We start from the raw sequence: 13,113 nt of genomic DNA on the forward strand, positions 1-13,113 counted from the left end.
ACTTCAAGAGCCGAATGCAACCATCTTCAATGTAGGGTTTTTTAGTTTGGTCTTTGTGTGTGTTTCTCCCCCTTGTGGTGAGGGTTATGAGCCTACGTTTACAGAAGGTTTATTATGTGTATCTAGCTGCCTCGCTAAACTCCTGTATGCTGTTCCTGGTCCCTACCTCCTCTGGTCACTTACCAGCTGGCTTTTTAAACCCCTGTTCTCCCTCAGTTTGCTCTACCCTCATGTCAAGGGATCTAGAGAGATCAGGGCTCAAAGGATGGCAGAGTAGAGCCTCATTAGGAAGCTCTCAGCCTTTCCACCAAGCTGGTAGGCTCAGCACACAGCCTCCCCCATGTTATAAACTTCAATCAAGCTGACACAGAGAACCAAGGACAAACAGACGTACTTTTATAGCCAGAGGTCCCAGGTTCAGTCCCCGGCCAGGGGCTGTCTTTACACAAATTCCAGCCCAAGTGAAATGTGATGAGTTCCGCTAGCATTCAGTGTCATTCCGCTGGGGCTGAAGCCTACATCTGGTGCAATGCTGACACCGCGGAGTCGCTCGGTCCGACGCACTCCCAGTGTGAGAGGGGGAAAGGAGGTGCAGAAGGCTGGAGTCTGGGGAAAGAGACACAAGGGAGAGGGAGGCCTGACAGTTTGAACGGGTGGGGGAGACAGCCAGGGGACACCCCCTCATTGCTAAGCCCCAACCCCCCACTACCCAGAGCAGCAGGGACAGCAGAGAGCAGGTTCTCAGGGCTCCTGTTTCAGCAGAGATGGGAGGGTAAGGCTGCAAAGTCAAACTTTTCAAAGCAGATCTAATAATCGGAAAGGCAGCTGGTTAGCGGAAAGGCGAAGGGCTGGGTCACAACAGGGGAGGGGAGGGGAAGGAGGTACTGGCTGCTCTGCAGACAGAGGGGGAGACAGTCCCTGCCCCAACCAGGGCACAGTCTGCCCCGGCGAAAGGGGCCCAGAGCTTGCCCAACGTTATGGGGGAACAGAGCCCCGGTGTCCTGAGTATCGACCCGTTCCCTTCCCAACGGGCTCCCAGAGCAGCAGGACAGGGGAGTGATGGTCAAAGGGTTAGGGCAGGGGCTGGGAGCCAGATCTGCTCCTGGTCTGAGCTCGGGATGAGCTGCTGGCGCCTGAGGCCCGTCACTTCTCTGCTCGGTGCCTGTAGCCTCGGGTGAAAGGAGACCTGCCCCCTGCTCCTGGGCCCCGCGAGCTGGGCATGTTCCTGGAGCTGCTTCAGTCCCGCTCGCATCGGGGGGATGATGCGTCCCCCCCCGGGATGTGCATCCAAGGTATCCCAGGAGAGTAGCGGACGAGCTGGGGGAGGCGGCAGCTTTGATGGACCCAGCTTCCGTCGGTGGGAGTCGGAGCCGGTCCAGGGACCCCCTTCGGGCGGCTGATCCCAGCCCCTTTGGCCTGACCCGGGCCAGCCCCGGGCAGGGACATGCCCCTGCCCGCCTGTGCCGTCCGCGGGGCAGGACAGCGCCGGTGCCCCCCCCCTCCACCCCGCCTGGGGAGAGCGCGCTGCGGCCCGGGAGGCAGCCGGCCCCGCTCTGCCGGAGGGACCGGTCGGGCTGGAGCCGCCCCGCCCCGTCCCGCCCCGGCCGGCAGGTATAAGAGCGGGGCGGCGGGGCGCGGCGGGGCGCGGCGCGATGGAGCCTTGGCTGCCCCGGAGCCTGGCGGCGCTGCTGCTCCTGCTGCTCTGCGCGGCGGGGGCGCTGCTGCTGCTGCTGCCCGCCGGGGACCCGGGGCGCTGGGGCCGGGCGCTGCCCCCGCTGCTGCTGCTGGTGGCCGGGGGCGCCGCCCTGCTCCGCCTGTGCGCCCGGCCGCTGGCCGTGCGGCGCGCCCCGGAGCGGGTGGGCTACCTGCCGGAGCCGGGCTGCAGCCGCCGCCAGGCCGCCCGCCGGGCGAGCAGGAGCCGCCGGACCGGGGAGCTGCCGCCTCTCTACCCCAACGGCTGGTACCGCCTGCTGGACTCGCAGCGCCTGCCCCGCGGCGGGGTGCGCAGCCTGGCGGCGCTGGGTGAGTGCGGGGCGCGGGGGGCGCCGAATTAACTCCGGCTCTGCTCCGGGCATTGTGCGGGGCGGGCGGGCGCCGAATTCACTCCGGCGTTGCCGTGGGGGGGCTGCAAGGCGAACCCGCCCCCAGAGCCGGGAAGCTCTGGAGTGTATCTGCAGGATGACCCGGGCAAACGGGTCCCGGGGGGGCGTTTGCTGCGCTTATCACCAGAGCCCCGCTCCGTGTCTGCGGATCCCGGCTGGCCCCGGCTCCAGAGGTTCTATCTCCAGCCCCGCACACCTGCGGCGATCCGCTTTACATGCGCGGGCCGGGTTTGCGGATCCGACGCGGATCCGAATCGTGCGCGGGGCTCTCTGGTGATCCCCGGCCGGGTGCAGACCAGCTCCGCCGGGATCGCGGCGTTCGCGGGCCGGCGCTTGGCGCGGAACTTCTCAGAGCTACGGAGCTTCCCGGTCCGGAACCAGCCCGTGCCCGCAGAGCAGCGCTGCCTGCGCGTTGCATGGGGCGGGGGGAGCCCGGCACTGACCTGGGACCCGGGCCCGGCTCCTGCTCTCCGTAGACAACCTGGTATTTCCCAGATGGTCCCTTCTGGGTGGGACCATCGTGCGCTCTTCCCGACCGCGCCCGGAGTCTCTGGGTAACGGGGGGCTGCCGGGCTGCACCCGGCTGGGCCCGGCGGTTGGGCCCGGTGCTGCCCCGCTGGGCACGTCTCTCCCTGCCGGAGCAGTTACGAAGCGCGCATTGCTAGGCCGGCGTGGACCCTGGCCCACTTCCCCCAGCTTCGGGCGAATGGCGCTGGCAGGCTCTTGCCCCGGCCGGCTCGCTGTGCTCGCTGCTTCGCCCCCTCCCCAGGGTCCTGCCCCCACTCACTTCTCTCCCCCCGCCCCATTACTCGCCGCTCTCTCCCCTTTACAGCCGAAACTGCCATTTGGTTCTTACTAAACAAGGTGTAGTTGCTCAGAGTCTTGTGCAAAGAGAAGTTAAAACGGGCATGTTAAAGGGCCTGATTCTGAAAACCCGGCTTCATCTGGCTCCGCCTTACTCACATCCGCAGCCCCACTGAAGTCGGTTTACAGGCAGTTGGATTCCTTGCAGGAGCAGAGATGATTCTTGTAAGTGAATGTGCAGGTTTGGGCCCAAAACTTGTGACTGTGGAAAGAAATCCAAAGAGCTGAGCCAATGCCATCGGCTGCCGAGGACAGGGCTGCTTGTAATAGGTACTTCATTAACAGACGGGGATGGCTCCAAAGTTGCTCACAGGCATGGATGTGTTTGCAGCCGGGGATCCATGATGCTGTGGAGAGGAGAAATCTGAAGAAATGCTCCCTGTCCATCTGTGCATCCTATAGGCCTCAGCGCTCAGTAACCTCCCAGCCAAGGGAATGCATTTGTCCTGTCCTCTATGTATTTCTTCTGTGATCTGCATTAGTCTCATTTTCTAAAATATATCAACCCGCTACTTACCTCAGGCCACAGCTTTTGAAACCTTGCTGTGCCTCTCCCACTCCGCCTCCTCCATGTAGGACTAGTGCTAAGAAATCACTGTGTGATCAGTCAGGTCTGCTGATATGAGTTCTCAGCATTCCCTCAAGAAGCAATTTTCCTGGCCTGAAAGTTTGTCTATTACACCTTACATGTGGATTCAAAAATGACACTAAAAAGCCTCATATTATCTACCTTGTCTATAAAAAACAAAACAGGCTTTAGAAGAACTGGGGAGCATCCCAGCCAACCTGAAAACCGGGTCAGACCTATTGACTTCAACCAGATGAGACTTTTAAATTGTCAGCGATAATCAAAATCAGTATCCAGTCTGCGTGCGGCAGCATTACAGGGTAACAATTGTGTTCTCATTTCTCCTTCTGATTTCTTTCTTTGTGCACAAAGTACCTTTAAAAAAAAAAAAAAAAAAAAAGGAAATCAACTTTGGACGGCATTTGAAATGCACCAGAAATAAATAAATATCTTTTTGGGGACAAGGTATTTCCTACTCCCAGCCTCTCTTCTCGTGGGTGGGTGTCTAGTTTGGGTTTGGATTTTTGTTGTACTGCCCCGATTGTTTAGCTGTTGGGATCCCAGAGCCTTATTGGGGGGCGAATTCCTGGGCTCTGAAGCTGGGCCCATTTAAATGAGACACTAAAGAGAGATTTTAAGCTTCTGACTGGACAACATACAGCATAACACACATACGCAGCACAACCCAATCCAAATACCGGCACAGCACAACACAAAACACACACACGCAACCCCGACACAAATTACCCATACAGCATGACACAAAAAGTGCACATGAGGCAACCGCACACAGCATAACCCGAAACACACTGTATAATGCAAACACACGCAACCACCCACTTACACAGCACAAGACCAACACACCACCCCAGCCTTGCATCCCTGCCCCACAACACCTGCAGCCTTGTGCACTGCTCCCCCCGGTCTCAGCTGCCTTCCCAAGCTGCCCAGAGCCCGACAGCCCTGGGGGGTGCCCAGAGACGCCCCACGTTACCTGCGGCAGCCGGGAGAGTCACAACCGCTCAGCGGGGATGGTGACTTCATGCCCTGGGACCTGCTGCTGGGAAGACTGAAGCGAGCCGTGGGGAGTGGGCAGGTGGAGGTGCAGGCTGGAGAGAGGGGGCATGAGAGTGCAAGACACTAGCAGGGAACTGGCCTGGCCCCTCCCCTCACCTGGGACTCACCTGTTGCCTGCAGAGTGGGGCTGGGAGATGAGCGCAGCCATGCATACCCCCGGCTCTCTCAGTAGCCAAGTGCCGTGCTGTGGTGGGTGGCACCTGCTTTGCCCCCACTGTTCCTGTGCCCCCGCAGGCGGAAGCTGGGCTTTGGTGTGCAGTCCGTGTTTCTGACTGGACACAGTCAGGTGCCCTTTTTGACCAGACTTTCTGGTCGAAAACCAGACGCTTGGCAACCCTAGACATACTTCCTTGCCGTGCATGCTCCTGGTCAGATATGCACTTTGCATGCACTCCCTTGCTCTAACTAGCTTGCTCTGCAGGCTGCAGCTGGGACAGGAAGTTTGCAGATGCTCCCTGTTGGGCTCGTCTTCCTGACCCTGCAGCAGCTCCAGTCCAGTCCACGGCTCTCTGTTTCTGGGTGGCCCAACCCTAGTTGTAGTGGTATCAAGAACAGTGGCAGGCCAAATAAAATGATGTGGCAGGCCGGATGTGGCCTTGGCATCTCCAGTTATCCGTCCTTGCTTTAGCTATTTGTATCATGGTAGCGCTGACTGAGATTGCGTGAGGCCAATGGTTCTCAGTGTTTGTATACCAGAATCCACATTCCCACATTGTGGGATATAGCAGAGACTCCCGTCCCGCTCAGCAATGTGGGAAGGGAAGGGTGGTCATGACTCCCCTGTGGGTTGGAAGATGGCTCTTGGAAAAAACAGGAATATGTGGGAAAACCAGTGGCATGACAACAAACATATCAGAAAGTGTGAATTCCCTGCTGGAGGCTAACTAAGCTGAAGGATGTGAACATGGATGAAATGGTGTTGGCTTTCTGCTTCCTGCAAAACATTCTACCTAAAAGAAGTTTTGGCAGGACAATGTGGCTTTGGAAATGACCACGTTACCCACACATGCTAACAGAAAGTTAAACCCTGATCCTATTGAATTCCCAGCTGGGTACATGCTTGTAGACGAAATTGTGCACTTCGTAAAGCAGGGGCAGTGTAACATGCAGAACATGTGCTTGGCTCAAAAGGAGGTGATTGCAAATCAAAGACCATGGAAGGTCTAGCTGATCTGATAATGAATCGAAATTGCTTATTTCTACAAGCACAGACTGGCTGCTTCCTAATCAAAGGATTATACAGAAAGAAGTCAAAATGGAAAAGGAGTATGTGGTTACATTATTTTCAGTTGAGACATGTTCCTGCAACACTTCTCGAACATGTTGTCCCATCCAGGCTGCGCAGAAGTCAATAGGTAAATGTGCAAATGGGAAGAAGATAGTGTATTCTCTGAAAAAGCCTCAGGACAAATGCAAGAAAAGGCAAATCTGGAAGGAAGCAAACACGACAAAAGGATAATCTGCACAGATCGGTGACACTGGGTTCCGTTCCGATGAGTGACAACAGAATTGATGCTGCCCAGGAAACATCAAAGCTGTGGAAACCATGACAAGTGAATAAAAGCATGGAGCAGAATTTTGAGTTTGACAAGGAAGATCCATCTTCCAGTGACAGATTGTTTGCTGTCTTTTGGTAGAAAAGAACAATTAATTACGAACAAGACTTTTCACCTAGCAAACACAAAGAAAGGCAAGGGAAATATTAAAATTGTGGGTTTTTGTCACAACTCTTAATGGAGAGTTACACCAACAACCTTAGTTGATGTACAGTTTGACTCCGGCCTCCTTGTTCTGTTTCACTTATTTGCTTTTCTAGGCAAATTCCTCATCTTTCTTTGCTAACTATGAAACTGGGCTCACAAACTTCTTCTGCTTTAGCGAGTATGACAACGTGAACATTCAAAGGAGCATGTGGAGAATAGAACTTGCAGAATGGTTGTAAAAAGATCACACAACTGACAAAGGAAACCTGCAATCAGATACAGAAGGAAATATGCCACAATATTTTGTGTCATCTCCTGGATATTTTGCTATATTACATGAGAGGTATTTAGTTTTGATAGATTCAGATGAGAAATTAGACAGGTCTCGTAATATTAGTTTTTTGGGCTTACGAGAATTGCTTGCGAGGTACAATAGTGTGTTGGGAGATCATTTGAAAGCTATTAAGGCCAGTCCCACAAAGGTGAAAAACTTACCAAACTGAATTCAAAATGAATTTATTGGTAAAACCCCAAGAAAAGTATGGCGGACTATTGTCAACAAGCTTAGGAAAGTTAAATATTCTATATTATGTCTAACTGTACTCCGGACCTCTCCTGAACAGAACAAATATCTTCAGTATTAAGGTATGCTGAGTTTCTGAAGTTGAGAGCTTTGTAGATTTCACCAATATTCATACCAAAACAGAGCAGAGTGTTCTGGAGGTTATTTTAGAGAAGCTGGAAAAAAAGATGGGTTAGATATTGCTGATACAGGGAAAAAGGTATGACATTGGAGCTAACATGGCTGCAGCATACAAAGGTGTTCGACATCAAATTCAGCAGGTAAATCAATATGTCTCTCTTGTTTCATGTGCTGTTCATTCACTGAATCTTGTTGGAGAACAAGCATTGCAGCATCTTCTCCAAGTTGTTCTATTTCTTTGGAATTGTCCAAAGATTGAATACCCTGTTCTCTGCTTCTACTAGTCATTGGGGTGTGTTGAAAAAGCATACCAGCATTATTTTAAAATGTCAAAATATGACAAGATTGTCAGCAAGGATTAAGGCGATCCATCCACTACGTAATCAGATGGAGGGTGTTTTTTGGCGTGTTAGATCAGATCAAGGCTTCACACAATCTTATGCCAGAACTTAAGCTGGAAGCTGATAGCTTGTGAACAAACATTTCAAAGTTTACATTTGGTTGGCTGACTTGTGGTATAGTATTTTAGCAAATATTAAAGTTGCGTGCAAAAAATTGCAGCATGTGGATCTTGACATTCAAACGGCTCACTGTTTATTTGGTGGCCACTTTATGGGAGTTAATCTTTGGGGTTCATTTCATGTAAGGAAGCTACTGCTTCACAGGCTGAAAAGTTAGGAATATCCGCATAGCTAAGAGAACTGATCGTGAAGAAGGAAAGTAATGCCAGGTGAACTTGCATCAGATCCTGAACAAAGTTTTTGAATGAGAGGTTTTCAACTCCATCTTAGACGCAATATTAACACAAATGGACAGGATGCATGAGTCAATGAAAATTTTGCTTTTTTGAGGGGTGACAAACTGGAAAGTCTCAGCATCGAATACCTAAAGAGAGATGCATGCTGCTTGCTAAATTTCTACCCTAAGGATTTAAATTCTGAAGATTTTGAGATTGAGCTCTTCACCAGTTTTTGCAAGCAAATCTTTAAAGATGATTTAGAAATGGAAGCATTCATTGATCACCTTAGCTACATTCACAAAAGGCCTTTAGTTATGAGTTTCCCTACCACAGAAACAGTGCTGCGTATTTTTTTGCTGTAACCATGACTGCTAATGAAAGACGTTTCAGCAAGCTAAAGTTAATCAAGATCTATCTCAAATGTCTGTGGGACAGGAAAGGTTAAGTGATCTGGCAGTTATTCCTAGAGAGAATTCAGAAGCAAGGCAGACTGGGATGAGCTAATTAATGAGATTGCTTCAGAGAAGGCGAGGACGGTCCCTTTGTAAAAGTATTTAGTTGTTTTTGCAGTGTGTGTGTGTGTGTGTGGGGGGGTGGATTTGAGGCTAACATCACATTTTCTTGCACAGAAGATGGTACAGTATTAAAAGTTGATTTTTAACTGCGTTTTTAATAAGTATTAAGTCTTCCGAACATGACTCTGTATTAGACAGGTCTATGCATTTATTTTTATTGTCCCTTAACTTTGGGAATATATGGTTTGGGATAATTTAAATCAATAATACATCGATGTATCGAACGGAATGAGAACTAAAGGCTGGTTTGGTCATGTTTCCAGGAGTATGATGTTCTCACTTTGTTCTATTATGTGCAATATTTTTGTTCTGTGCAATGTCAGAACCAAGTATTTTGGGTAGTTTAACTGATAATTAACCTTTTATTGCCTGAAATGGAGAGTTAATGTGGTCAGTTCAGCTATTTTTTTTCATAAGTATTACCTTGCTCTCTCTTAGTTATATTACATGTATCATTTTTGTCCTCTGTGCCACTCTGGAACCAAGTATTCTAGGCTGTTTTATTATAAAGCTCTTTATCGCCCAGAATGGTCATCTGAAGGTTGGTTCAGAAGAGTTTTTCTGTAGTATCCTGTTGTTCTCTTGTACTTGTATTATCTGTAGCACTTTCATTCTCGGTGCAGCTTTGGGACTCAGTGTTAGGAGTGGTTTTAGTAATAACACTAGTGATTGCCTGGAATGGCCAATTAATGGAAAATCAATTGAATCCACATTTAACACTGTTCCAAAGAACATAAGAACGGCCACACTGGGTCAGATCAATGGTCCATCTAGCCCAGGGTCCTGTCTTCCAGCAGTGGGCAATGCCAGGTGCTTCAGAGGGAATGAACAGAGCACGTGATCCATCCCCTGCAGCCCATTCCCAACTTCTGGCAAACAGAGGCTAGGGACACTTCAGAGCATGGTTTTGCATCCCTGCCCATCCAGGCTAATAGCCATTGACGGCCCTGTCCTCCATGAATAACATTGCTGTTCTCACCTGTTTGTATTATATGTATAATTCCTGTAGTCTGTCAACTTTGAAATAGACTGTTCCTGGTCTTTACTGGTGTTTAAAAGTGGTCCTGGGCCAGGACGGGTTACTTACTGGGTGCTATTGACAGGCTCCCATTCGCAGAATATTTTCCTCCAGGTTGTCTAACTATACCCACTGCCTTCAAAATCAGGTTTGTTGATTAAAATGCTGGCCTGGGCCGTTCCAACTCATTCCGGCTTTCACCCCCTTCTAGAATGATGGGACTGGATCAGATCCCAGGCCCGGCTAGTCCAATGTCCTGTAGTAACAGATGTGGTGTAACATGCCCTCCCCATTAGTCTCTTGGTTGGAGATGTTTAACATCCTTCCCAATTCAGTTGTTCATTATAACTCTGGATGGTGTCGGTCCCATGTAAACAATCGCTTCTTGAAGCTTCAGTTCTTGGCCTCCGTCACTTCCTGAAGAATGTAGGGTATGAGAGGAGTATTGGCCTGGCTTTGCTAGATGAGACTGAGTCACCGTGTAGAGGTGTCCCCTGGCTGGATGAGCTTTGAACGGGGGAATGTCTGCATCTTGGAGCTCCTGAATGGTGCTCCTGGTGTGTGGTTCACAAACATACCCATCAGTCGGGTTGTGGAAGTGAATTCATATTAGGCTGTGAGGTTTGGCTGTCTGTGGCTATATCCTGTGGAGAGCTCCTGGGACCAGCCGCCTTCCTTTCGGATAATGGAAACTGCAACCACCCTATAAAATCTCAGCATGCTGAGGATGCAGCTGGGACACCTGGCTATTGCTTCTCTGGTTTCCTGCCACCCACAGTCCTCAGCCTGCCTTCGTATGTGCTAAATTGAGTGATTTTAATTAAACGTGACGAATTTGCGCAGGAGCCAGCAGATTGATGGGTAGATAAGCCTGTTGCTCCACCCTCAGCCTCTGGGTTTGTGGGTGCCGTGTGAATTCTGGGTGGCTGTTTGAATGTTTCCATGCTGTTCCTAGGGAACTGAACCAGGAATGCAGAGACCGAAAGGATAAACACATCTGGAGCTAGTTGTACAAGGAACAGAGCGTCGCCACGCGTCACTTCCAGGTGCCTAGAAAAATCCCTGGGATTCCCAAAACCTGCGTTTGGCACTTGGCCTCCCTGTACAGGGCATGGGGAGAGGTAGGCACCTCAGCATGGGATTCCCAGGGGGCAGCATGCTACCCAGCTCCTCACCTCACCTGGCCATTGGGAAATGCCAAGGGGAGGGGTGTGTCCTGAACCCCCCTCCTCTCAGGCAATTCAGCAGCTAATTCGGCGCCGTTCTCTGTTTAGGATTCTCAATGGCAAACCTTCTCTTGGTGGTAGGGGCTTACGCTGGGTTTTTGGGGGTTTTTTTGCAAGAAGCTAGGGGTGGGGAGAGCGACTTGGAGCAGGGGGACTGGCTCTTGAGTCTCCCACCTTCCGGGTGAACGCGCTATGCATCAGGCTCCAGAGTCCTTCTCTTTCATTATTTATCCACAATACAACAGCTTCGACAGGGGAGACTGATGGCGCCTCGCATCAGAATAGCCCAGTTCTTAGGGGACTCCTCTGTGAACTAGCAGAGCCCTGTTCAAATCCCTTCCCACCCCCCCCCCCTTCCCAGGCAGGGGTGAGACACAGCCCAGTGCACCCGCGTGGTACTCTAACCACTGGGCTAAAAGACACACTTATGAGGGAGATCTTCCTCATCCTCCCCTGCCCCCAGCTGCTTTCTCTGATCTCTCACATAGGACCCGATCCACGAGGTGCGCTCGGAGCCCTGCATGTGAGTGAGGCGGCTGAATGACTATCTTCCCCCCCGCCCCCCCACTCATGCATCGCTCTGGGGCTTGAGTGTCTGGGTGTCTGGCATGGGGCTGCATTGTGCGCGCACAGAAGCGGAAACATAGGAGCTAGGGAACTGTGACTGCAAAACATAGGTGATAAATAACTTTAGTACCTACAGAGTACTGCTGAGTGGGGGGGTGAATCCCAGTGGGGCCTGATTCTGGGATTTAGGTGCCTACGGCGGCAGTGAGGTGCCAAAGTCCAGCTGTGAATCCAGCCTCTGAACTCTGGTCATTAAACGGCCGCACCCTCAGGATCAAGGCTTCCAAAAGTCTCTAATATTAAAGAGAAACTCTCTGGAGGAAACAGCCTTTCTCCGTTGGACTTGTAGCAATCCCTGGGGTGAGAGTTTCAAGGAAAGCTACCCCGTGCACACCGGCGACACACCAAATCTTCCTTCGTTTCTGTAACTGGGCTTGCTTTCATCCAAGGAAGCAAAGGGCATGGCCAGCGGGGCAGGTGTTGCCCGGTTGTTCACTCCAGCTCAGCTGCCTTAACTTGGGTTTTCTACTTGGCCATTCCAGTGCAGTGGTTCTCAACCTCTTTACCGCTGTGGACCACATCTGCAGCTTTTGATGTTACGGGGGCTGCATCCAGACAGTAGATTCACTACCTGTATGGCCCTGAGGATGTCACATGGGCCACAGCTGTGTGCTGAGTGGGCCGCAGGCAGCCGGCAGGTTACAAACTACTGCTCCAGTGGACCATAGGTCAGTAGCAGGCGTTCCCAAACAGCTTGTCCCCATGGTGATGTAGTGTGTGACAAGCCAGGGTGTGATCTGCACTGCATCAAAGCACACAGGCCTGTGGTAACACGCACTAGGAAACTAGGAAACACCAGCAGAATCTCCATGGAGTGGTCACTGTGCACCACGCTGATGTGCTCTAGCAGTTACACCCCGTGGGGTGGACTAATGCTCCATGTAGACAAGCCCTCAGCTTGGTTTCTGCACAGGGGGTTCCTATCGCAATCAGTGGGGGTCTTTCCTCTAGTGTCGTCTCCTGCTGGGTCCAGTGGGTTTTGTCCTTCTCTCATGGTACGGTTTGAACCCTGCCCGTTTCTCCCTACCGCAGACATCCCAGACCCATGCTATCCACTGCTAGTGTGGAGTGGAAATGAGCGTCCCCAAGGACTGCCCTGTTTGATGCTGGGGGACTCTCTTTCCCTCTGAAGGCAGAGTGCATCACTGGGGATAATCCCCCTGCTGCTCCCCGATGGCTCAGGGTCTAACATACAGATCAACTGACCTGGGGACTGTGCTTATTCTTAGCCGTTACTGTCGGTCGCGGAGTCAAACTTGAAGCAGCCTTCTGTGCTGCCATGAGCTGTGCTGCTTAACGCCTAATCACAGTAACTGATGAGACTGGCGGGGGGAAAGCAGGGCTCTGAACCTGGCATTGCATTTACTGTCTCTGCTGGCCACACAATACAACTTTCCTGGAAGGACCTGGCTGCTGACACCACGGACCAAATTCTGCCCTCACGTCCAGTTACTGACTGTGGCTCCGTAGGGCTAGAGAGGGGTGGAACGTGCCGCACTTACTCCTTTATTTCACGAGGCAGGGTGTAGTTCCATGGTTGTGACCAGGTTGCAGAATACACAGAAACAGACAACAAACGTTAACGGAACTACTAGGAAACGGAGGCGTGTAAACGGAGGCCTGCGAATGCTCCTGCTGGAACAGCAGTGTGTTCTTTCCCGCTGAACACTGCCATAGCAACAGGGCAACCAAACCTGCCAGGGGATGGGCTAAACACCAGCCTTAAAACACTTGCCCAGTCGAGTCCCGGTGTTTTCTGGCCCCTCCCTCAGACACTGGAGATCTGACTTGACTATACACTCAGTTCTTTGCACGGCCCCACTGCCTTCTCCGGAGGCTGCAGGGCACAGCCAGGACACCCTTTCAAATACTCCCTCAAAGCGGAAGGGCGCTGGACATCCTGACCTTTCC

At 51.7% G+C, this 13,113-nt stretch overlaps 1 protein-coding gene and 1 long non-coding RNA gene across 2 annotated transcripts in view; one reads left to right on the plus strand and one right to left on the minus strand.

Moving 5' to 3' along the window:
• Nucleotides 1-379: 379 nt before the first annotated feature.
• LOC137161995 (uncharacterized) lies at nt 380-2,695 on the minus strand. The gene is made up of 2 exons (XR_010922237.1): nt 2,546-2,695; nt 380-606 (listed from the first exon to the last, which is right to left on the minus strand). It is a non-coding gene; the product is annotated as an uncharacterized lncRNA (long non-coding RNA).
• The window catches only part of LOC137161994 (cholesterol 7-desaturase nvd-like), a 32,472-nt gene continuing 21,011 nt past the window's right edge, over nt 1,653-13,113 (plus strand). Inside the window, exon 1 of the mRNA XM_067561507.1 lies at nt 1,653-2,022. Coding sequence (XP_067417608.1) covers nt 1,653-2,022 — 370 coding nt within the window. The remainder of the gene's footprint in view (nt 2,023-13,113) is intronic.

This window comes from Emydura macquarii, unplaced genomic scaffold, assembly GCF_026122565.2.
Source record: "Emydura macquarii macquarii isolate MOO-44397 ecotype Brisbane River unplaced genomic scaffold, CSIRO-AGI_Emac_v2 contig_2417, whole genome shotgun sequence".
NCBI classification, from domain to species: domain Eukaryota; kingdom Metazoa; phylum Chordata; order Testudines; family Chelidae; genus Emydura; species Emydura macquarii.